Source organism: Sus scrofa, chromosome 1 (genome assembly GCF_054392235.1).
Source record: "Sus scrofa isolate SSC_HxYL_T2T_F1_AM1 chromosome 1, Sscrofa_HxYL_maternal_Yorkshire_Landrace_v2.0, whole genome shotgun sequence".
NCBI classification, from domain to species: Eukaryota; Metazoa; Chordata; class Mammalia; order Artiodactyla; family Suidae; genus Sus; species Sus scrofa.
Genome location: NC_139383.1, coordinates 55,417,232 through 55,443,732, shown reverse-complemented (window position 1 = coordinate 55,443,732; position 26,501 = coordinate 55,417,232). Strand labels below are relative to the sequence as shown.

Below are 26,501 nucleotides of genomic sequence, written 5' to 3'. Positions count from 1 at the left end.
GCCAAAGGGGAGGGGGAGGGAGTGGGATGGATTGGGAGTTTGGGGTTGATAGATGCAAACTATTGCATTTGCAATGGATAAGCAATGAGATCCTGCTGTATAGCACAGTGAACAGTATCTAGTCACTTATGATGGAGCATGATGGAGGACAATGTGATAAAAAGGATGTATATGTGTGTGTGTGTGTGAGAGAGAGAGAGACTGGGTCACTTTGCTTTACAATAGAAAATTGACAGAACACTGTAAATCAACTGTAATGGAAAAAATAAAAATCTTTAAAAAAAAAACACCCAAAGGAAATCAGAGAAGATAATACTGATAAACTTAGGAGAAAACTATGGGAGGGATATCAGAAGGTGGGCAGGCCAAGGGGCTTTCTAAACTAGACAAGTGTGACAAATCATCTTTGAACCCACTGGCGAGCTTTCTGGAAGCTTTTTCTGGGAGAACCAAACTTTGTTAAGTTCTCATGCCTTCAACATCTTTCTGATGGGTTTATTCAAACGTTTTTACCTAAAGAGGAAGGCTAAGAGGAAAAGCCTCTAGGATACTCCAAGGAGGAGCAGCAGGATAGGGCGACAGAGCAAAAATTCCACACGTGGTCATTTACATTTTGGGGGGGGGGGGGCTTTTATTTCTATGCTATTATATGGGGCATAAAATAACTTGTGACAATTGATCTCATTACCAAGTATGTAATGGACTTGGAGAACAGATTTATGGTTGCCAAAGGGGAGGGGGAGGGAGTGGGGCGAGAGAAGTTCTATTTTCATCATACAGAACATTCTACTGTTTTCAAGGTGCTACTGCATGTAGACATGATCTCATTTGGCCTTGATAACCAACATGGAGTATCAGAAAGAGCAGATATTTATTTATTTATGTGTTTGGTCTTTTTAGGGCTGCACCCGCAGCATATGGAGGTTCCCATTCTAGGCATCAAATTGGAGCTGTAGCTGCTGGTCTACGCCACACCCACAGCAACGCCAGATCCGAGCCGTGTTTGTGACCTACACCACAGCTCATGGCAACTCTGGAGCCCTAACCCACTGAGCAAGGCCAGGGATTCAACCCGAGTCCTCATGGATGCTAGTCAGATTCATTTCCACTGAGCCATGATGGGAACTCCCAAGAGCAGATATTTCATATCTAGATTTTGCAGGTGACAAGTTGACAGAGTGGAAGTTTTGCTTGAGGTCATGTGATTGGTTAAATGTAGAGGGAAGATAATCTGCATGGGGCTCATATTCCATCTCAGTCACTCTAGAAAGTAAGCAGTGGTACCAGCAAGAGATATGGTTTGCCTCAACCAGACTGTAGGGAAACTGATTCTTTGCTGAACCTCCAGAAGTACAGGTAAGTGTAGTAAAGTTGTAAGACATGGGCTCAGAGAAGCTCCTGAAAATCATTCTTGCTCTCAGGAAGCAGTCTGTTTACTCTGTTTATGCTGTGCTCATTTCTGTGATGGTGTTCTGGAATATTTATTTCATTAGGGGGTGTTCACAAGATAAAATGGGGGGGATCAAATGGAAAAAATATGCTGCTCATAAAATTTGTTTCCTTTAAATATCATTTATAAACCTTCTAAAAGAACAGAGAGTATTTGCAAGTGCTTCAGATTGGGAAGAAGTAAAAGAAAGTGACAAGCTTGTTTTCAGTTTTGTTGCACTTGCTACTGACTTGGTAATAGGGTACTTATTTTATTTGAAGAGTTGTCTTTTTTTATAGCATGCAGACTTTGTCATTACACATTGTGACAGAAAGTGCCTCCCAGGTCTCTCGTCCTCCGAGAAGGATCCTATAACTTCCCCATCCACAGGGTGGGCTCCCAGCAACCTTGTGTTTATTCTGTGGCTTTCCCAGACACGATGGACAAGCTGGGTGCACAGCTGCCTGTTGGTCACTTGAACTGAAGTGCATTGGTGAATTGTGGGGCCATCCTCTTCGGTTTTGTATACACATAACAAAGGGGAGAAGAAAGTCACAGGATAAAGTTAGTTGTCTTATTGAGAAGAGCAGAGCTAGATATGATGAGAGGCAGACAACATCCTGAATGAAAGTAGAAACCTCCTGGGCTCTGCTGGCTTTACAGTTCCTAGTTCTAGTCACTGTGCTGTCTGGCTGTTCACATTATCTTTGACCTCCTTGAAATATCACTTCCTGGAGATTGCAAAAATGCCAATAATATTTTGCAGCTCCTCCCATCAAGAGGTGGCTCTTTTCTCATTCCTCGAATCTGGCTGAATTTATGAATTACTTTGACCAGTAGAACCATGGAAGAAATGGGATTGTATGAGTTTTGAGTCTGGGTCTCAAGAACTTTGCAGCTTCCTCCACTGTTCCTTTAGGAACCCTGTGACCACCAAGTGAGAACATGTTGTCTAGTTTCCTGAAAGGCTCACCTAGGTGCACTAGATGACAGCCTGCCAGCTCCCATAGATGTGCGAACCTACTGGATCAGGCTTATAAACTCACCTGCCAGCTGTGTGCAGATGTACACGCAATTTTGACAGAGACCAGACCAGAAAAACTACCCAGTCCATCTCTAAAACTGATTTAAATAAAGGGAGTTGTTTTACGTCAATAAGTTTTGGGGCCATTCGTTATTCAGTAAAAGCTGACACATCCTTGTATCCTTCCGATAAAATCTTAACATATTTTTCCCTAAGCTGTGTGGTTTTGTATCTGTGTATGTTTTTACTTGCAACCCAAAGAATCTTGACTAAGAGAGAAATTGTATCAATGGAGAAGGCTACAGAACTACAGAGAGAATGTGGAACTGATTGGCTGAGTCACTCAGGGCGGCCATGCAGAAAGAATTCCCTCATTTGCATTTTGTTTTACCGAAGCAACTAATTAAGCAATCTACCATAACACCAGTGGATGTCCATGAAATATTTTTATCCTTCCCTTTAATCCTTTTAATCCTGTCCTGTGAGATGCAGTATATTCTGTGGTCTGGTAGCCAATGTACGATATTGCCTTGAAGATTTTTGCTTCTTGTGTCTTTTTCTCAGTGAGGGTATCTGTGATTCCAGCAGCTTTCCAGTTTTTCCATTTAACCATTGCATTACAAGATGGAAAAAAGTTTGAACAAAATGGAGTCTGATCTAGAGGGAAAATGAGTTAATCAGAAATCATTCACTTTGAGTAGAGAGATCCATTGATGACATTTTTGGTTTCAGTTCTAGACATGACTGATTAGACTATCTCCCTTTAGGAAGAGGGTGGGTGAAAGTGTGTAGTTCAGTATAAGCTCTTTTAAATCATATATGGCAGGGAAACCTCATAATAAACAGAGAAGTAGGGGTGTGTATGAGTGTGTGAGTGTGCATGCGTGAGTGTGCAAGCACCAAACAAAGGGAAAAATAGACAACTTTGGGGAGTATCTCTATAGTCAATATCCTCTTTTTTTTCTCCTGCATACTGTTGCCTTCCTGCTAGGACTAGATTCTCAGCAACCATGTTTGCAATTTCATAACTGGAACTCCTGGCCACCACTGATTGGCCAACTCTAGCTGGCCCAATCAGTTTCTTATATAAATTAGAAATTGTGAAAGATGTTTATTGGTGTTTTCTGTGAGTTGTTTGAACCTGGACATTTAAGCTAGGGAGCTGCTGAACACTACAATTGGCTACATGCATGCAGAAGCAATGAAAACCCATCTGAGCGAGGAGGGGAGTGGAGTGGGGATAGGGTGGGGTACAGAGGGAATGAGGGAAGGGGAGAAAAAAGAAATATACACACTGGGTTCCATGTTCCAGATAACGTCCTAGCAGCTGGTTCTGGCTCTGGGATTCCACCATATATCCTAGTTAACTTCAATAAATTTGCTCCATGATGAAGCTAATTTGAAGTGGGAATCTGTTATTAAGAAAACCTCAAATAAGAAAAATTCATACCAATGAAGAAGCAGTTATTTTGAATTTCTTTTCAGTAACATAAAAGAATATTTGCCAATGCCTGGCAGTATCTAGTTTCTATTTTATTTTCTGGTACTTATGCCAGTAATCAATCTGAGGGCCAAAAATACTGTGCCATGTAAACGCAGGTGACATTCTTATTTGCATTATTCCATTTATATTATTAGAAGAAAAACATTTTTCATTCTCACAGGGTATATATTTATATCTATTGTCCAGTGAATTGAGTTTTGAATATATCTTTCACCAATCTATAATTAATTTTTTGGAAAATGAGTATAAATAATCAGTGAATACATAAGCTCATATTGTAAATGTAAACACAGTTTAAAATGTTATATATGTTTAACAACTAATGCTCCTCTAGCCTGTCTTTTTCCCTAGTGGTAATTCTTTCTGGAGTTCATAAATCAATATAGCTATAATTATTCATATAGAAAATGTCGCTAGTTTTACAAGTTGCATCAGTTAAAGAAAAAAATCTATTGGATTTTATCAATTTAGATTTAATTGATGTGTGGAGGCTTTCAGAAGTCTACTTTGGAAGTAATGCTATTTAAATTAATTTCTTACATTGGAGTCTAGACAAAAACAAATTTAAAAGCTCTTCGTGAGAAGAAAAACACAAATTCTTCAAAGACTGTGTTGGTGAAGTACAAAGTTACAGCAGCCAGCAGCATCTTCACAAGGCAGGACCTGGCAACCAACCCACCTAGGGGACAACCAAGCCTACCAGACTGCCTACATAGTCAGTATCACAACAGAAGGACCCATGCACCTTCTTGGGGGGATCCCCTAGGGCATATAACTTGGGTGACAAGATGGGAGTGCACTGCTGAGATACATGGCACACCTTCTATAGAAGGCCTCTTCTCCAAGGTCAAGAAACCTAACTAATCCACCACATAAATAAAAATTAAAATAGCAACTTAGACAAAATGAGGCGGCAGAGGAATATACTGGAGACAAAGGGACAAAATAAAACCTTAGAAAAAGAGCTAAGTAACATGGAGATAGGCAACCTACCTGAGAAAGGGTTCTGGATAGTGAGCGTAAAGATGATCCAAAAACTCAGAACGATGCAAAGAGTAAGAAGTTAGATGTTTTTAACAAAGAGTTAGAAAATATAAAGAACAACTAGAAATGAAGAATGCAATAGGTGAAATGAAAAACAACTAGAAGGAATCAGTAGCAGAGTAAATGATATAGAAGAATGGATCTGAGCTGGAAGACTGTAGTGAAAATCACTGCCACTTAACAGAAAAAAAAAATTAAAAGCTCTTCACGAGAAGAAAAACGTAAATACTTCAAAGGCTGTGTTGGTGAAGTGCAAAGTTAAGGGCTGATAAGGAGGTTTTCTGGTTAGCTTGATCAGTGAAGACAACTAGATAGTGCCCTCAACAACCACCCTGGGAAGGAATAATCTATATTAGTGACTCTTATTAACCAAGTTAATCCCAGGATGGGTTACTTTTATTTGTGCTGTCAACATCATTATGCCCTTTGATTCATTATGGAATTTGAAAGAATGCTAATAATGCTATTAAGTTGTCATGATGAGGAAAAGTTCTACAATGAACCATTAACTCTCCCCCCACAAACAAGTGCTGAAAAATCTGAGCACTGGATGGAGAAAAAGTCATGAATAGATGAACTTTGCTAAGAATGGGTGCAGCTTGATTTCACTGTGGAAGAATATGTTTGAAAAAAATTCCCCCAACTTTGAAACTATTGTAGATTTGGGGTTTACTATACTCCGGGCATTGTCACAGCATTTTAAACCTGGAAGGCATTTTATACAGCATCTGATCAAATTCACTTATAAAGATGACAAAACTGAGGCCTGGAAAGGTTTGATAATTTTCCCACAGTTAGATAATACCACAAACTTTGGAACCAATAGCAATGAAGCTCTCATTGTTTCTGAGAACTTACTACGCAGTGGGTATTGTGCTAAGAGCATTGTATATATCTTCTCACTTTAATTCTGGCAATTATATGAAGTTTGCATTATCATCAGTGTGTTGGAACTGTGAGCTGACTGTCCGAAAGCCCCAGGCCCAGGACCTTCCCACCACACTATCACTCTTCCATGCTCTGCATCTCTAGCAGAACTTTATGAGGCCTTCTGGAGAAGTTCTCTATCCAAGAAGAGTTTTTATTTCAACAACAGGCAATGTAGCTATCTGAAAAAAAAATTTAATAATAGAATTTTAAAGGCAGCTTGGACTTGAATCTTATCACATTAAGTACTAGGTAATATGGACTTTTTCAAATAGGATAGTGGTATTTTGTAATAATTCAAAGGAATGACCTGACTCTTAATATTTAACAGTGACAAGGAATTTGAACATAATATTCTTATTTAGAAAGTGTTTTATTCACTGTGCATTTTGGTATTAGACTAATTCTCGGTGGAAAAATTCATCAGGCAGCTGTGTATTCATTTGCCATATGCCACGTTCTCTCTGAGCCAGACATGATGAAATCTGATTTACATTTGGGAGAGTCCAGCTGCCTCCCCAGCAAACATGGTCCCCCAGTGCTCAGTAGTAAGGGGAGCCCACTAACCGAGGGTGTTCTGCATGGGCAACTGGTTTAGGGGGAAGGTGTATTTTATTTAAGAAATAGAAAGCTGGGACAGGGACCAAGTGTTTCCTTTCTAGTCGCTTGTAATAATAGAAATTACAATATAGTGTGTTTTAATTTTAATTAAATACATGTAACCATGCATTTAGTTAAATTCATTATAATAAAAGATATTCAGTATTACAGTCTTTTTTTTTTTTTTTTTTTGTCTGCGCCCATGGCATGCAGAAGTTCCTGGGCCAAGGACTAAATCTGAGATGCAGCAGTGACAACCCTGGATCATTAACCAGTAGCTCATCAGGGAACTCTTATACGCTACACTTCCAGTAACATAAAGCTATTTTATGGGCTCCAGATTTCCCGCCTATGCTCTTAACAGAAATATTCAAATATGTGGACAGAAACCCCCTCAAAGCTTAATGCTTAAATCTCTCTCATAAAGATGACTACTTGATTAACTGAGCAGAAAAAAGAGAAGACCCAAATTTGAATTTTAGGTTGGAAGAGTAAAACAGGTCACTTAATTCTCCTGTGGTTCATTTTCAACCTCCACAATAACAACAGCAGTAGCAGAGGCAGAATTATGTGGCACTTAGGAAGTGCCAGGCACAGTTCTAAGCACTTTTCACATATTAATGTATTTCACCCTCCATTTTCCTCCGTGTAGAGGTAGGGAAGCCGAGGCAGGGAAAGGCCATGTTAACTTTCCTGCAGTTATGCAGTTAATGTTGGATATAGGAGTCAGCTCTAGAATTGTCTGAACCACAGCTCATTAAGTTGTAAACTGTGAATTTATACTATCTTAATCACAACTCCTTCTCATCAGTTGAGGGTGTAAGATCTCTGGGTTAGTAAAGATCCTTTCAAGCACAAATGACAGAAAGCCTCTTAAATTGGTTTAGGCAAAAAAAAAAAAGAAAAAACAAGTTGTTTATGAAACTGTCATGTCCAGGGTAGATCCAGGCCTGCTAGATCTATAAAGTCAAAGAATAAAATCCAGACTCTTTCTCCATCTCTTCTTTCTACCATAAAGATATCTTGAGGGGGCTTTCCTCTTATGTCAGGTCCCAATAGTTCAAGGTATAGATCCTCAACTCTCCTCAGCCAATACAGTTTGGCGGCACCTGCAAACCTCTGAACTGAGTTTCATTGGTTCTGATTGATCTGTCTTGGACCACAGGTCATCCCTGAGCTAATTACAGTGGCTAGGATAGCAAGATGTTGTGACTTGTCTGTTCACATGTAATCCTTGTAGCCAAGGGGGCAGCATTCACTTTGACCTGAGCTAGTCATACAGATGGAGAATAAAAAGGTGTGGTTCTTCAAAGAAAATCAGGGCACATTACCAGAGAAGGGGGGTGGGTGCTGGATAGGGAAAAAGTGACAGATGCCACTCCAATCAGATTGTTGTTTTGGCAATTTCCAGCACTAAAACTCTGTAAATTTCTGCCAAAAGAGGGAAAGAATGGAAGAGGGAAGAAAAGGCTATAGTGTGTGTTGTCCTATTGACAATTAAATTACCAATCCTCATTTCTCCTGCTATTGACTTCAAGGACTCCTTTGCTCTGGAACACTTAACTAAAATAACTGGGATAATAAAGGACAAAGATTTAAGTAAAAAATTTCATACTATGTTATAGTATTACATGTATATATTTCACACTATAATTTTATAGTATTAAAAAAAACTAGTGACAATCTAAAAGCCCACTAGCAAAGTTCCCTAATGGCTCAGCAGGTTAAGGATCCTGCATTGTCGCTTCTGTGGCTTGGGTTGCTGCGTGGTGTGGGTTCCATCCCTGGCCTGGGAATTTTCGCATGCTTGGGTGCAGCCAAAAAAAAGAGTCCACTAGTAATGATTGGTTAGATAAGTTATGATATATCCACACAATATATTATATACTTAGAAGTGATATTTAAAAGATGTTTAGTAATATGTGAAACTATTAAAGATAAAATGTTAATTGGAAAAAAATTAACAGATACAAAAACATAGTATGCTTCTAATATTATTTTAAAAGAAACATTTGTTTTCTGCTTATATAGAGGAAAAGCACTGGGGACAAAAATACATCAAATTATCAATAAGGGCTATTTCTTGGTGGTGGGGTTTTGAATAATGTTAATTCTCTCTGTACACTTTTCTATATTTCCATATTTTTTACAGTGAATGTGTAATACATTTATAAACAGGGAGAATGCCCATGAAGTAGTTGAACAGGAGATTTTGAACTTTACTTATGTCTGCTAAATTTGTGTCACTGTACAGTGAGAGATAAAGTGTACATAGTGCAAAAATTAAACATAAAACACTCTTTGAGATAACCAAGAGTTGGTTATATTTGCCTACTTCAAAAGGCTGTTTTGCAAGTTCCTTCTCTAATAACTTGAAGGCTGGATTATATCCTAGAAGGATATTTACACAGGTATGCCCAATTCTAGAGCACTTGATATAATGTTAGAAAATTCAAGCTAATTAGATAAAGATAATTCTTTCTATTATAAAAATATTAATTATATCACAGGATCAGGCATGTATTATAAACTTCCACTAGATATATGGAAAACCCTTCTGTGCATTTGAATTATGGGTCAGTTTCCAAAAATTCAATTTGCATCTACTTTTCAGGGCAGCTTATCTTGCAAAGCAAGATAAGATTAAGCCATATAAAATTATTGTAAAAATTGGGAGTAGCTGGGTTTTATACATACATTTAAAATACAACTGACAAAAATTACATCTGTTTAGTTCAGTTGTCCACAAAGGACCAGGAAGTAGTAGCTAAAATATGTAATCATCTCTATCACTGTTGTCATAATCATCATCACCATCATCATCAACATCATCTCATTTCTTTCATTTTTGGCATAATTTTATACACACGGCCACATTTATCCTGGGAAGGCTGTTATCATGGCTCTTATAAGAGAACTCAGGCATGAACCAAACAAATGGTTATTTCAAGGTCATTCACATAGCAAGGTGTGGAATTCAGATCACTTAGTCTTTGATTTGTTTTTATATCACCACCTACAACTTGGAACTAGATTTTCAACATTATAAAATTAATAAAATATTGATTTTGCATGGACCTTTACATTTTACAAATTTTTCTTACATATATTCCAATAGATTACATCAATTCTAATTTCAGTCGAAGAACAGCACTGTGAGGTAGAATAGCAGCTGATACTGAATTGAGGCCTTATCTAATACTTGATTTTTTTAAGAGTATCTTTGTAAGAAACTGATTTTTTTAAGAGTATCTTTGTAATTAAGATCAGAGGGACAGAATGATCAGAAAGTTAAAATAGTTCAAATGAAAACATAAAGAGGAAACCACTCATATTTCCTTGAATGTTGACTTAAATTATTTTGGACTATATGGCAGGTGAGTACTCATGGATAACTGAATGTCCATAAGTTAGAAAAATTTCCAGTGACAAAAATTTCCTCGGGTAGGGCAGAATTCAACATTAAAATCTGTACCATGTAATAAAGTTTTCAGATGTAAGCTACTTATCATCAAAAGGAACACAAATAACAAATATTGGTGAAGATGTGGAAAAAGGGAACCCTTGTACACTGTTAGAACTACTATATGATTCAACCATTCTACTCCTGGGTATTTATCTGAAAAAAATTAAAACACTAATTAGAAAAGATATGTGCACCCCTATGTTCATTGCAGCATTTTTTTTTTTACAATAGCCAAGATATGGAAGCAACCTAAGTGTCCATCAATAGATGAATGGATAAAGACATGTGCTATATGTACAATGGAATACTACTCAGCTATAATAAAGAACAAAAATATGCCATTTGCAAAAACATGGGTGGAATTGGAGGGCATTATGCTAAGTGAAATAATTCAGACAAAGAAAGTCAAATACAGTATGGTATTACTTATATCTGGAATCTAAAAAATACAACAAACTAGTGAGTAAAACAAAAAAGAAGCAGACTCACAGAGAACAAACTAGTGGTTACCAGTGGGGAGGGATGGAGGGGCAACATAGGGGTAGGGGAGTGGGAGGTACAAACTACTCAGTGTAAGACAGGCTGCAAGGATGAATTGTACAGCATGGGGAATATAACCAATATTTTGTAATAACTGTAAATGAAGGGTAACCTTTAAAAATTGTATAAAAAATTTTTAAAAAGGGGAACAACAAACATAAGGATGTAAGCTACTTAAGTAAGAATACTTTTCTTGTACATTTATGGTAGTACAGGAGAGAATTACAGTGCCACACTGTGTTGTCAGAAATCATGGAATGGTAAATATTATAGAATTCACATGGATGAGTTTTGGGAAATGGAGTCCTTTCCTGCAGGGTCCTCTCCCTCTGTCTTCTTCAAATGGGGTGGGCTTTCATTTCCCATTCTTCTTGGACTCTGACAGAATATTCTCACATTTCTCAGGCCTGTTTTCTCCTCAGCAATTTGCAAGCTTTGTAGAAATCCCTACAATTATATTGCTGCTAATCAGGCAAGATGTTGGGTTTTGCATATTTTTGTAGCTAGCCATCTTATTGAGTTCCTTCATTTTTTTAAATGGTGTTTTCATTTATTCACTTGAGTTTTCCTGGTAGATAATCACATCATCTGTAAATAATAACACGGTTACTGCCTGACCAGTATTTGTAGCATTTCTTTTCTAGTCTTCTATTTTTTTTCTTTTCCTTCTTTTTTCCTTCTGTATTTCTCTCTCTTCTCTTTTCTTCCTCCCTTCCTTCCTTCCTTCCCTTTTTGTTCGTTTTCTTTCTTTCTTTCCTCTTTCTGTCTGTCTGTCTCTCTCTTTTTCATTGATTAGAATATTCCAATGAAGGTTAAATAATGGTGGTATAAGACATCCTTGTCTTATCTTTACAGTATTTTACCAATAAGCATGATGTTGGCTATTATTTGAGAAAGATGTTCTTATTGTGAAAACCTATTCCTTACTATTTCTTGTTTAATAATAAGAAATAATAATAATAAATTTATTCTATTTCTGGTTTACTAGTTTTTTAAAAGATCATGAATGTATATTGAATTTTGTAAACTTTTGGTAGCCTTTGAGATGACCATTGACACCCTGATGTGATATTTTTGCTCATTTTAAAAGGCAGTTTGCTTTCCCCACAAAGACTGGTAATAAAATATTTGCAACATGACAGCAACATGTTTTCTTGCTTAAAGATGACATGTCTCTAATCTGGGTTGTGTATTCTTTGAGATAAATTTCCTTATATGTTTTCTGTTTCTTTAGCTACAACAAAAACATTTTGTTGGAGTTCCTGTCATGGCTCAGTGGTTAATGAATCTAATTAGGAACCATGAGGTTGTGGGTTCCATCACTGGCCTTGCTCAGTGGGTTAAGGATCTGGCGTTGCTGTGAGCTGTGGTATAGATCGCAGACATGGCTCAGATCCTGCATTGCTGTGGCGTTGGCATAGGCCGGAGGCTACAGCTGCAGTTAAACCCCTAGCCTGGGAACCTCCATATACCGTGGGAGTGGCCCTAGAAAAGGCAAAGAGACAAAAAAAAAAAAAAAAAAAGACAAAAAACCCCACATTTTGTTGTGTAAATCGTGATGTGACTGCTCCCCAATCCATGCCACTCAGGTGTGGTTTGCAGACAGGTGGCAGTCAACATCACTGGGAGACTGTGAGAAATGCAAATCCTTGATCTCTCTCCACTCTACTAAGTAGTAGGTTTGCAAGTGAGGCCCAGGAACTTGAGGTTTACCATGCCTTCCAGGTGGTTCTTCTGCACAATAAGGTTTGAGAGGCACCACCATGGAACAGGCAGAAGTCATGTGCTTTCTAGGTACAGAGCACCAGCAAAAGTAACTATAGAGTCTTCTACTGGGACCACTCTCTTCTCCTGCATATATAAAGGAACCAGAGAGTAGAGATTGAGTGGTTGGAGAAAGTCACAAAAGCATTCTCTGGGGCTTGAGGACATACCTGGTTTGAGGCAAAGTTTAGTCATTAAATGAGGAAAATTTTTTTTTTTTTTTTTTTTTTTTGTCTTTTTAGGGCTGCACCCGTGGCATATGGAGGGAGGTTCCCAGGCTATGGGTCTAATCAGAGCTGTAGCCTCCTGCCTACATCAGAGCCACAGCAGTGTGGGATCCGAGCCACGTCTACGACCTACACCCCAGTTCACAGCAACGCCGGATCCTTAACCCACCGAGTGAGGCCAGGGATTGAACCCACAACCTCATGGTTCCTAGTCAGATTCGTTAACCACTGCACCATGACAGGAACTCCAAAGAGAAAGAATTCTTACTGACAGTGTTTAGGGCAGTGGAACTCATCCTGGATCCATCACTCTTTATTTTCCACGAGGCCAGCTTCCCATCCTTCACCTAAATTTAGGTGGGGATGATTATTCCATGCAGGAATAATAATGAAAATAGTGATTATAATGTTACCTCTATTTTTTTTCACAGCCTTCTTACACCACCCTTCTTTTATTCCTCACAATAGGTTTGTAAGGCAGGAATTGTTCTCATGTTTGAGCTGGGACAGTGGAGGCACAGAGCGGGTGAGGAACTTGCTTTAGGTAACAGATGAGAGGAAAGACTACAATCACGAAAAGCAAACCCGGGAGTTTCCATCGTGGCGCAGCAGAAACAAATCCGACTAGGAACCATGAGGTTTCGGGTTTGATCCCTGGCCTCACTCAGTGGGTTAAGTATCCGGCATTAACATGAGCTGTGGTGTAGGTTGCAGATGTGGATCTGGCATTGCTGTGGCTGTGGCATAGGCCAGCGGCCACAGCTCCAATTCCACCCCTAGCCTGGAACTTCCATATGCCATGGTACAGCCCTAAAAAAAAAAAAAGTGAACTGGTGAATTGAGGTAAGGAATTAGAATTAACACAATGAAGGCCAAAAAATGAATGACATTTTCTTAACAGACTTTTATAATGATGCTTTTGCAGACACTAAAACTATTTTTGAAAGAAGACCAAATTGCAGGAGAAAAAGCAAATAGCACCCAGGGAATGGCGCTTGGATGGTTGCAGAAAACAGAGTGTTATTCTGCCTTCTCTGGGCCATAGAGATGCTGTGGAGTGGCTCTTGGTGGGAATTCAGTAAATACAGTCATGGGGAAATGGGGGAGCAGCAACCCCAGCATTAAAAGCAAAGACAAAATGAATCATGAGGTCAGAGGTAGAGTCTCCACCTCGGAGCTGCTGTGTCTGGTGTGGAAGCAGGGGCTTTCTCAGAAGAATCAGCTTTGAGAGGTTTTTTAAATGGATAGATATCAGCCATCCCCTTGTCAAAAGTGTGTAGCAAACACTGAGGTATATAGAATGCTTGGTCAATGGGGACCTGCGGTATATTACAGAGAACTCTACCCAATATTCTATGATAATCTACGTGGGAAAAGAATCTAAAAGACAATGGATGTATGTACATGAATAACTGAATCACTTTGTTGTACAGCAGAAATTATCGCAATATTGTACATCAACTATATACTTCAATAAAATGTTAAAAAATGAAAAAAAAGTGTGTAGCAAAAACCCCTTTGCAGGATAGTATGCTACTGAGTTGAAGAGGCACAAATAGTAAGGAGTGGTTTCAGTTAATCATGCCAGTCCATTTATAAAGGAGCAATTATAACAAAGTCTTTTTCAAGCATTAAATAGAGTTATCGCCATCTCCCTCCCTCTCTCCCTCTCCCTCTCTCTCTCTCTCTCTCTCACACACACACAGAGAGTCCCTTTGTGATCATCTAAAAGGTTACTACTGAAGACAGTTGGCAATACCCACTCCCCACCTTCTCAGGAATAGAGGTCACCTATAAACCCATGTGACCTCTGCATTTAGAGATCACATGGGTTTATCGGGAGACTTGCCTCCCATCTGCTTTGAGCAGGTTGTTATATTTTCTTGCCGAAATGGTAGGAAGGAGAGATTAAAGGCAAAGTACCAAATTTATTTATTTTGGCTGTACCAGTGGCATGTGGAAGTTACCAGGCCAGGGACTGAACCCGAGCTACAGCAGGACCTGAGCCACTACAGTGACAATGCCAGATCCTTAATCTGCTGCACCATAAGGGAATGACCCCAAATGGCAAATTATTTACAATTTAGAAGTTTGTCAGTGGCTTAGAAACCTGGGTATAATGAAAAAAGTCAATGAAGATCTCATAGTTAGAAGGAGCCTGGCAAGTTATCTAGTTTAACCCACTCTAGTTGGAGTCCATAGAAAAAATGTCCTGAGATGGACACAGAGATACCCTGCCCAGATCCCTCCCAGCTGCTGGGACTTCTGGGCTTGGGTCAGGCCACTCTCAGCTGTCAGTGATTTCAGCAATGTCCTCAGCTGCCCAGAGCTGGGCTGTGCCCTCCTCAGGGCAGCCCGCTTTCCCTTTCTGCTGGGGGAAGGATTGGAAAGCCTGACTGTTATGGCCCAACTTGGGACAATTCTGATGAATCATTCTAGAATGCTCAGATTCCCCCCTCTGGGTCCACTGTGCAGCTCACCTCTCCCTCTGCCCAATCCCGCTTCCTTCCTTTCCTCTGGTGCAGTTCCCCTGGGCATTCCCTAACACACATCCTGTATGGTAAACCCCATCTCTGGGTTTGTTTCTTGGAGAACACAGCCTGTGACATGCCTCCAAAGACACTGCACTTCCAGCAACGCAGAGTACACACCCCACTGGAGTCTAACTGTGTTTTTAGATAGTGTTAGTCTTCCGTGAAGTGTTGTCATATTTTGCTAACTGGGTCTGCCCCCTGGCCCAACCAGAACAAGACTAGGCCCCCTACATTCTGATACCTTTATTTCCATTCTCTTGCCCTGAATTCTGTCTTGTAGTCTAAAAGGTGAAAAAAGTTTTACCTTATTCATCATCATCTCCTTCTTTTTTGTAACTGTGCTGCTGAAAGGAGGCAAAATTGAAGGGAAAAGCAAATGATTCATAGGTCATCAGTTCAGGAAATATAAAGTAGTTCACATTCCCTTTTAGGTGAATTCAATTCACCATTGCAATTTGGGATGTGAGGGGTTCTGTGGCAGGAGGGAGGGCATGAGGGGAGCCAGGGGAGAGAGTGCTGGTGGCAGAAGAATAGATCCAGGCAGTTCTTTTAACCTTCTGAGAGCCAAAAAATGCCTTCCTACTTATTCTCCTGTTCTCTCACTCTTGGTCAAAGGAAACATTATTTACCAGGTTTAGAAACCTGGAAACAACCCAAATGCCCACTAAGGGTATTATGATTAATTAAATTGTGGTGCATTCATACAGTACAATGCTATTTCACCTACCATAGCAAATCATCCAACTACTGGTATAACCAGCCACACGAATACATCTCATGAATATCAGACTGAGCCAAATGACCAAAAAGATCATCCCTTATGAGTTATGTGGATATAAAGTTTAAAATAATCTAGAGTGTTGGAAGACAGGTGGTGGTTACATTTAGGGAGGAGGGTGAGGTAGTGATGGGGGAGGGACAGAAAGGGGACTTGTGTGGTGGGAATGTCCCACTGACCTTGGTGGTGGTTAGTTACCTGGCTATGTTCACTTTGTGAAAAGTCACTGAGCTTACCTCTTATGATTTGTATACTTTTTATATGTATATTATTCTTAATAAATACATTTAAAAATTCTGCACTGATTCCTCCAGGCTTACAGAGTAAAGTGCAAATTATAGGCTCTCCTCCATGACCAGCATACTTCTCAAACCTTCTCTTTCTCTATTCCCCTTGTGTGTGTTTGCTTTACTGACTCTGGATTTTTTGTAGCTGCCTGAAAAAGACAGCAGTTCTGGCAGCAGGATGGCAAATTTAGTTTTTTAATGAATGAATGCATGGTGGAGTTGGTAATACTCACCTGCAGTGCTTTTGTGAGCAATAAATAAAAGAATGAGTGCAGTTCTTAGCACAATTGCCAAAGCACAGCAGACACTCATTATACGTTAGTTCCTTCTCCGTTCTTGTTTCCACCATATATGAATGGACTTATGATAACTCTGAACATCATTAGACTATTGTACCTAAAGCCGTTTTCTGAAGGTATTGCCTATCAATCTTACTATCTGTTTAGTGGAGTGTATACCAAAAAGACACTCTGGCTTGTCTTTGAGTCTGAAGCATACTCACAAATTTGACACAAATTTGACTTTCTTGGGCAAGCTGTACTCTCCCACCCAAACCCCGTATTTTCATGTTCAAGTCAGATCCTTCCCAGATCTCTGGAAATATCATTTATGCCCAGTATTTGATAAAGGGATAAAGAAAAGACATTTCTTAGGGTCTGGTTTTACTTTACCTGGCCCTTTAGGCAGATGGGGTTGTTACAAGGATCTGACAACTTTAGAACCACATGCTGCTGCTGCTGTTGGTTGGTATTTTTCAAAATACTATCTTCTTGCTATAAAAAGGCTTTCCTTCTCCTGCTAGATTTCATAAAGACCTTCCATCTGGTCTGTACTGATAACGAGAAACTTGAGATGCTCAGTCCTCTTACAACTTACAGATATCCAGATGTAGAAGCACTGGGTTTTACAGCTTCTTCCAAAGGATTTTGTCTTCCTAATCCTACAACTGCACACTTTGAAAACTGGCCACCAGGAGAGAGCTCTAACAACAAACTATTACAAGTGTTCTTCTGGTTATGTGCATTTTTCATTTGGTAGGTCTTAGCGGTATACAACCATGAGCTAAAATCACTGAAACTGCTGAAATCTATTAAGACAAAGATCACAGTGAACCAGGTAATCCACAGTGAGTGAAACAAGCAAAAAATTGAAATGAAAAATAAAATCAGAATCAAACTGTATTAAGGAGAGTATTCTCAAAGATCCTGGCAATTTTTTGTGATCCAGGAATATGTCAATTTACTGACTGAACGATCTCTATAAATTCTGGTTCTCAGTTTCTTAATCCACAAAAGGTAGAAATGAATACCAAATTATGAAAAGTTATGGAATATTGATGAAAGTCCTTTCTTTTCCAGGAAGACAGACTTTGGTAAGGTGACTGACGTGGGCCCCAAGCTTTAGGGGCCATACACTAGTTTTAAAAAATAACTCAGGGAGGAGAAAGCAGGGGAGAGGTCAGCTGTTCTAAGAGCCACTGCCCCATTTCCTCCGTGTCTCCTCCCTATCCATCCATCTACCTCCCTTTTTTCTGTCCATCCATCTAGCTCCCTTCTCATTCATATAGCATATTCATTTTCAGTGTTTTCCTATAATTAATGTTCATGTGATTTCCCATACATAAGAATGTGGGAGGTGGAAAAGGAATGAGCATAAAGCTTAAGATGCTTACTTAGATTCACCTCTGCCATGAGAGGGCCTTGGTAGCATATGGTATGAACAATGAATTCCTATGTGGCTGAAATAAGCAGCCTCAAGCTTATTTTCTCATGTAAATAAGCCTGCTGAAATACAGGCAAATCTTCTTGATATTAAAATATTAGACTTAGATCTTGTACCTTTTAAAAGATATCCTTTAAGGATTGTATAGAAATACAAATCCAAGAAAGACCACAGAAACATGAAAAAATGACCTGTATGTAAAGGTAAGCTGTAGGAATCAGATGCTTGAGTACTGCAAAGAGAACCCAGTAAGACAGGCCTCAGGTTTTCTTCAAAGGGATTGACTTTAGATTTGAAGCCTAGGGATCTTGGTGGTGGTGGTGATGATGGGGGGGGGGTTAATACATCCCTAGGGAGGTGCTGGAGCCTGGTGGGGATGAGGAGCTGCTTGTGATCTATCTCACTTGACTCTCTAATATTAATCTCATCAAACAGCAGGGCATGGAGACATACTGCGGTGTCACTTGGGCTAGAGATGTGCCCTAGATTTTTGACTCTTCCTAGATATCATCTCTGAGAATTCCCAACTTGGTTATTTTCCTCAAAAGAATAGAAATTTATTTATAGGATTGATGCTGACAAGGTATCAATAAGAAGAAATGGGGAGCAGATGTTCTGAATAGATACCAGAAAGGCTAACAAAGGTGACATCAGGAAGTGTTGTAAGGGAGGCTGTGGCTCAGGTCACAACACGTACCCAAGGGAGCTGTGTGCCATGAGGACACCTAGGGGAAGGCTCTGAGAATGTGCCCCGGGTCAAGTCACCATGGACAGAAGAGGGAAGAGGAAAACTTGAGTTTACTATGTTTGTAATGTTGATTTCTGTGGAATTTTAAATTTGTCAGCTGGTGGTAGACATAAATAGTCAATGTGAATACTTTTTTTTAAAAGTTTTTTTGGCTGCCCCCATGGCCTGCGGAAATTCCAGGGCGGGATTGAAATTGCACCACAGCAGTGACCATGCTGGATCCTTAACCTGCTGAGCCATAAGGGAACTCCTTGAATACTTTTTAATAGGAAAATAATCTGTGAAGTCTTCATCCCTGTAAATCTTCACAAAAGGAACATTGACCACCTAAAGGAATGTTTAGGCATGCACACACCAAGAGTCTGAGGACCTGATTCTTGGTTTCATTATTTTGTGACTTTCTTTCCAGCTGTTTCATGACAAATGTCAGTTTCCACAGAGATCTGCAGGAATCTCTGGTCTTCTACAGCCCCTATCAGGTGATAATGATGTAACGCTTAAGTTCTATCAACAATGATGAATCAGGATTTGAATAAGCTTCTCTATATAGCTCTCTAGTGATAAAATACTTGGGCAGAAGTACTTCTCCCACTTCTATGCAGCAAAATGGTTAGTTGTGGAGGTGCTATGCAATTTTAGAAATAAGAAACCTACTTTTCTTTAAACATGAAATGGAATGGAAATGGATCTGAGTCCCGCTTAGGAGGCCTGCTTCATTTTCACAGTTCTGTGGTCTGGGGGCTAATTTTCTAAAGGGAGGAAAAAAGCAGGCAGGTACATTTTCTGCATTTTCTAAATTGGCTCATATGTTTCTGCTCATTTATTTGTTGAAGACTGGGTCATCTCATTTAATTCAGCAGGAAAACAAGCGCACTGGCTGGCTCAAAATCTCCTCTGTATTTCAGATGTGCTCCACATGGAAAAGACTGCACAGGGAACCGGACCCAACTCCTGCTTCTTGACCCTTAAACAGGGTTAATTCAGGGAAATCCTATATTCACAAGTCCTCGCTGGGGGCTTAAGGCTATGCACATTGCATCTGATTGTATAACTATGGCAAATACATAATCTGAAGCAATGTCAAATTCAGACCTGAGCATATACTGCTTGGGGCTGGGAATGAAAAAAGAGTGGTAAGAGAACCCTGAATTGTTTGGGAAAACACCTTTCTCCAATCCACTTGACCATCTGTTATTCCTCCAAAAGGACTCTGAGAGATTTGGTGCAGGAAGCTTGGAAGGACAATAAGGAAGGTTAGGGAGAAGCACTCTGGAATGTGATACCCTCTGCCTCATCCTTCTAACTCAAGGACAAGCAGGGTTGAATACAAGGTCCTACCCAAACTAGATGCAGACAGATACACACGAAAGTACATTATGTTTTAATAATGCAAAACCTTGTATGCTCCTCAGCTAGGTGCAGGAACCACTCCATTTAGCCTCAGTTCCCTTTCATTTTCACTACGTAGGGGACCAGTCTCTCACCTTGCAAAACTGGGTGGGAATAGCTTAAGACTAAACTTCCCGTCTTCACTCGCACTTCCAAGCTTTGTTTGGTAATTTAAGAAAAGGAGTCAGCCCCATAACCTCCCCGCCTGGGTATTTTCTTTCCCAGGACGAAAGACATCATTCTTTTCAGACCCATAGAGAAACCGTGAAGACCTTTCTAATCAAAGGTTTTTCAGTCAGTGTTGGCTTTGATTCCCCTCATCCTCCCGTGGCCCCCACAGCACACCCCTCTCCTCGGTATTTCCACTCAAGTTTTTTTTGTCTTTTTGTTTTTTCTTCTCCAAGCACCCCTTCCACATTTATTTAATTTTTAAGCCGCCTCAAATCCTTTTGCAAGGAAGCAGGATAAAAGTCGTAAAGCACGGTTCTACCCAATGTCAACACTCACACATATTGTTGGGGGGCGGGAGGGGGCGTTGTTCTATGGAGAACTGGATCCGGTGCTAAGAGGTCCAGCAGCAGGGGCGGTGCCCGGGCGACCCCCGAGGTCGCCCTCCCCTGGGCCCAACCCTAGCCCCCTTTGCGCCTCCGATGGGACAGAAATTCGCAAACCAGAACCCGAGCCCCTGCCTGGGGACGGGGTCAAGGCGAGGCCGAGGGCATCCTGAAAGGCGTGCGCCCCTCACCTTGTGGAGGTGCGCGCAGATACCGCGCACTGGACGAACCCCGGCGTCCCGTGCATCCAGAAGTCTCACTCTGAACCGCTCCTCTTCCTCCCGAGCTTGACCGATGCGCCGCGTCTCAGGGCACCCGGCTCCTGGGCAAGCAGAAGCGGAGTGCCGGCTCCTCGGGCGCCCTTTGCCCGCGTGGTGCCCTCGGGCTGCGGGGAGACGGGGCCCGGAGCGGGGCGCGCGGCGCGCCGAGCGGCAGGCGCTGCTCTGGCAAGTCTGGGCGCCCCGACTGGAAGAGGAGACGAGAGCCAGAGCGGGGAGGAGGAGGAGGACGAGGAGGAGGAGCAGGAGCAGGAGCAGGGGGCAGTCTGTTGAATCGACCGGTAGGTTGCAGCCACCCAGAACACTCCTGAACCGAGAAGCAGGTGGGTGGGATGAAAAGATGGGCCAGGTGCAATGCGGAGCGTGCCGGTGGAGAACTGGAGGTCGGAGCTCAGAGGTGCTTCAGGTCTTGCTCAGTCTGTAAAAGAGAAATTCTGGAGCTCATGGTGCCCTCAGGGCTCCCGGTTTCAATCGCTAGAGGGCAGCGCTGCCTGCACTATAAACCTGGCCTATGGGGTAGAGGGGTGTGAGCAAGGGTCCACCCTCCTGAGCCCCTCGCTGGCGACGGCGGCCCAGGTAGAGAGCGGCCAGTTGGTGCCATGAGAGGCAGACCCCATTCCCCCCTCCTTCGGCCAGCCTGGTTTGGGAGGGAGAGAAGAAGAACGAGTTGGCAGATTTAGACGTTTTCTGTCTGTGGCTTCTCCAGGCAAACCCTCTGGAGGTGAATTATTACTCAGTTTTCCCCAAGGGGAAAATTACAGTCCACGTCCACGGGATGCTTTAAGGAGAGGGATGGGAAGAAGAGGGGAGGAGAAGCTGAGGCAAATTGGAGTGGGGAAAGTAGAAAGGGGCAGAGAGTGGGGGAAAGCAGAGAAGAAGAGAAGTGGGGAAAAGGGCAGGGAGGTTGGAGCTGACTTTTCAGGCTGGCAGGAGGTTTTGTGCTCTTCCTAGTGTTGGAGTTCTCACCTGCAGCGTGCCCACTGAAGTTATCTTGGGAGGGACTTCACAGTCCTGCTGAAGGAAGCTTACTGAGGCCTAGTTGGTTACTTTTTGTCTGGAACCTGGGTGGCTCTGAAGCCTTGAGGTTTTGCATAGATTGATTCCATGGTATTTTTGGGGAAAAAACAGATTATTTGAACTGCAACCCTGGCGGATGGGACAGGAGACATGGGAGTCGTAAAATGAAATAGATGATCTTACATGGACAGTATGATCTGTAGACAACTTGATAGCTTGATACAATCTTCCAGTTGTAAGGACATTGGGACCTCTGTAGACAACCCATGTGGTTCCCCAAATACCTGCCTAAAGCTTGCCTTTCTTGTGTGTGGCCTTATTTTTTTTCCTAGTAGCTTGGCAATTCTAAAACACATGAAATCCTTCTCCTTCAATTCAGAAAGCAAGCATGTGTATCTTTCTCCCTGCCTTCTGGAGTGCCTCTCAGGATCAGCAGGGACTGGGTGATGGGTATGAAGGAGAATTTTCACTGAACAAGAGAAAGGAAAGTTGGTGAACTAAAGTCTTGAATTGTGATTCACATCTGCAAATCCTGTTAAACTAAGAGGAAAGGCTTAAGCAGACTAAAGCCTAACAGGAGGATGAGATAGAAGGGTTTTTTTTTTTTTTTTTTTCTACCAAAGAAAGATGTTTCCAAGTGATCATTTAAAATTAAAAAAGTTATTTCCTTTATTTTTACTTTTTAATTCAATGAAAGATTCTTTTTCAAAAAATAGATTTCATTTATTTATTTTTATTTTGTCCATTCATTTGTTGATGGACTCTTAGGTTGTGTCCATGTCTTGGCAGTTGTAAGTAATGCTGCTGTGAACATCAGGGTGCATTATCTTTTCAAATTAGTGGGGGTTTTTTTGGACATACACCCAGGGGTGGAATTGCTGGGTCATACGGTAGTTCTATTTTTAGTTGAAAAACTAAAACAGTATGGAGATACTGTTTTCCACCATGGCTGCACCAATCCAAATTACTGTTGTGAAATATGTTTGATGATAGAGGTGTTATATAAAATAAAACGAGAATCATTCCTCTCCTTTGAAAAGAAACTCACACAATGAAAGTTTTTCAAATATCCCTGGAGTAAGTAAGGACATGGTTCTACTCTGGCACGTAGATGAAGGAAATTTGAGTTTATCCTGTTCTTTTTTTAGGAAATTAGCTTATCTATTCTTTGGTTATTACAGTGTAAGCAAGTATGGAAACGTATATCATACACTTGGAAACTCTGCTAAACATACCTCAGAATACCCCTGTTTTGGCAGATTTCAGCTTTGTGAGGTACATGGTTATTCTCAAGCTATTAACTAACTCTGGGATGTATTTTACCAGTTTTACTGCAAGTCAACATCTGCTTAATTAGGAGTTGATAATTCAATTTGTGGATTGCCTATTTGAATTTTCATAAGGCTCTATGAGTGCTTTAAGATTGTAAGTATATGTAAGTCACATACTGATTTCATGTGGAGAATTCTTTGTCAGTTTAAAAGTTATCTGTAAGGATTGAGTTGGAGACCTGAGCACATGGTATAACAGATTCATCAACTTGCAGTGAGAACTCAAGTCATTATGAAGGAATTAACTGATCAAATGTATTCATTCCAAAAATGTTGGTAAATTAGTACCCCGTACCAAACATGAGCCAGCAGCTGGGAATACAATAAAAAAAATACAGTTTCTTTGCTCACAGACCCTAGCATCTGGTGGAAAGACCGATTTGTGAACTGGTAAATCCCATCCACAGTAATAGTTGGACAAAGAGGGAAGTATAGGGAGCTCAAAAGTGGGGAATCTAATCCAGCCTGAGCTATAGGGAGTGTTAGCTGGAGGTGGGGGTGGTGGCTGTGTGTGTGTGGGAGCAGGGTAGGTGGTAGTGGTGGGGAGTGGGAAAAACGAGCAATGCATTGCCTCTATCCCCAAGATATATCCCATGCACATCTGTTAGCTTTCCACATGGATGCTGGAATCTTACTTTAATATATGAGGAAGCATATATTACAGTATATATACTTTAATATATAGCATGCCCATTTTCCTTCTAGAAGTTAGCCTAGAAGTTTCTTAAGGTAGGGACCATATATTACTTGTTCATCTCACTAGTACAGAGAAAAGTCAAGACCCTAGTAGACATTTACTTCTAATTTCCCAACCTCCAGGAATAAAATGAGAAGGAAGGGAGTTGTGGGAAGAGCTCACATTCATTGAGCTCACACAATCCCAAATATTCTCCATGTGTTAGCTCACCAAACCATCCCAACAACCTAGACATAGTTCTTGTCTCTTTTACTGTCGATTTCAAAGAATGAGCTTCCAGCTGCCTTCTGGATTTGTGGTGTGAGAGAAGCCGGAGGCGGAGTATGAGATGTCAATAGTGAGCTAGATATTAATCAACTCTCAGTAAGTTCAACTATGGTAACAAAGCATGACCCCCAAATCTCAGTGGTTTGCTACAGCAAAGGTGTATATCTTGCCCACAGTACGCATTAGCTGTGGATTAGCAAGTTCATGCCACATGTTTGTCCTGAAGTAGAGCCTGATGGAGCCACTCTTAAGTGGAAAGAAGAGTAATAGTAAAACATCACAGTGGTTCCAAAGGCTTTTGCTTAATTATAAGACTCATCACTTTTACTGAAGCAGGTCACATGGCTGAGTCTGATGTCAACTGAATAAAAAGTGTACTTCCTCCACTGGGAGGGATTCCAGGGAAGGATTCTACAGAAATGGGCCTGGGAGTCACAGATATTGTCAACAGAGTACTGAGTTGAAAACAGTCTCCAGAAATTCTTTTAAATATTTATTTTTTTAATTAAAGTATAGTTAATTTACAATGTACCAGTTTCTGCTGTACAGCAGAATAACCCAGTCATATCATATATATATATATATATATACACATGTAGTCATATTATATATCATATATATATATATATACATGCAGTCATATATATATATATATATATACATATGACCCATACACACACACACACACACACATTCTCCAGCGCTTTTGAATGAAGGCATTTTTCTCTTTACAATTATTTCTTTATTGACTCTCTTTGCCAGTGGTGTTCACCAAACTCAGGATATGGGGAGCAAAATAATAAATCCAGGTTGATTTACTTAATTTATTATTAGACTGTATCATCAGGGTCTCAACTTTATAGGAACAGTTGGCCTCGTACTAGGAAAAAGCTCCATTCCCTGGCCACAGACTGGCTCTTTCTCCATGTTGGCACATGTTCGTATCTGTTTGAATGAAGAAATAAGTAAGGTAGGCAAGGTGGATTAGGATAAACCTAGCAAGTAACAAAACCTTAGGCTCTAGAGGTATTGACAGTAGCTCATGATCAATGCTTCTTCACTGAAAATAATCATGAGCAGCAACTCACTCAGTGATGGTAGAAATAGTTGATTTTCAATAAGTATTTCTTGCACACCTCCAAGTTGGAAGTTCGAAAGGTATATGTAGGACCTAGTCTCTGCCCTCAAGGAGCTCAAAGTCAGGGTAGGTAAAGGCACTCCCATGGGTTACTTCATAGGAGAGCTGAAGGAGCAGAGCCGAATTCCTCTTCCTGTGTGGAGGAATTGGGGCTTAGCTGGAATTGGAAAGATGTGCAGAGGATGACTAGGCTTTCTCAGTGTAGGGCTAATCTCAGCCTCACTGTCTGTCTTCCTGCCCTTGGGAAAAGGCGCTCAGGGGTAAATACTTTGCCTACAGTTATATAGGTGTATGTGCTGAGCTGAGATTTGAACCCATAACTGGCTCTAAGGCTTGTTCTTGTTCTTTCTCTTTCCATTGCATTTTGCTTCAGAAATAGGCTGGAGGAGCTCCAGGGAAAGCTTGATTATGGGAATGAGTGGGGCTGTGGAACTCAGGCTCATTAAGTATGGGATTCCTGTGAGAAGATTTAGCTGTGAGGATGGGTATATGTCTGATGGACCAATCACAGAGTGTCTTAAAATGTGTTTATTTTTTTTTTCTATTAGTAATATTATTACTTTATGTAGAGGTTTACAACTTCTAAATCACTTTGTCTTCAAAGCTGAGCAATTTCAAATCATTTTTTAAAAAAGAAACAGCATTTACAACATAACATATTAGATGACAATAATACCTTAACTTGGTATTTATTTAGTTTAATAGCTTAATTGAGGTATAATTTATACAACAAAGCATTCACCCATTGTGAGTGTCCAATTCAATGGTTTTGTTAAATTTATAGAGTTGTGCAGCCATCATCACAATCCAGTTGTAGATCATCTTCAGTGCCCTAAGAAGTTCCCACATGCCCCTTTACTGTCAATTTCCATGCTTCTACCCCGTCCTAGGCAGCCACTAATCTGCTGTCTGTCTCTATAAATTTGCGAGGCAGTCCATATAAATAGGCAATATTTTGTATCTGGCTTCTTTTATTTGGCAAAATGTCTTTGGGTTCTTCTGTTTGTAGTTATCCACCAGTATTTCCTTCCTCTCAGTTGCTGGATTGTTTTCCATTGTATGGGTATGGCATATTTGAAAAAAAACAAAAAAGTCCAGTCACCAGTTGTTAAGCATTTGTTAAATTCTTTAACTTTAAATAGCACTTTCAAATTTACATATCACTTTGATATGAACGGGCCCTCATGAATCATGGGAGAAGTCAGAGCAGGCTATTATTCTCATTTTGTAATAACA

General features: G+C 40.5%; 2 protein-coding genes across 10 annotated transcripts in view; one reads left to right on the top strand and one right to left on the bottom strand.

Annotated features, from left to right (window-relative positions):
- Positions 1-21,251, bottom strand: part of HTR1E (5-hydroxytryptamine receptor 1E) — an 89,620-nt gene extending 68,369 nt beyond the window's left edge. The window contains exon 1 of the mRNA XM_013992665.3: positions 20,729-21,251. The gene's annotated coding sequence lies outside the window, so the exon portion shown is untranslated. The remainder of the gene's footprint in view (positions 1-20,728) is intronic.
- Positions 20,700-26,501, top strand: part of LOC102160378 (uncharacterized) — a 418,107-nt gene continuing 412,305 nt past the window's right edge. For 5 of the 9 annotated variants that reach the window (XR_014805428.1, XR_014805427.1, XR_014805429.1 and 2 more), the window contains exon 1: positions 20,700-21,096. Coding sequence is in view for 4 of the 9 variants with exons in the window: in XM_084959558.1 (XP_084815684.1) it covers positions 20,832-21,096 (265 nt within the window). In the remaining 5 variants the exon portion in view is untranslated. The remainder of the gene's footprint in view (positions 21,097-26,501) is intronic. The other 4 variants (XR_014805430.1, XM_084959577.1, XM_084959582.1 and 1 more) reach the window with 1 other exon arrangement.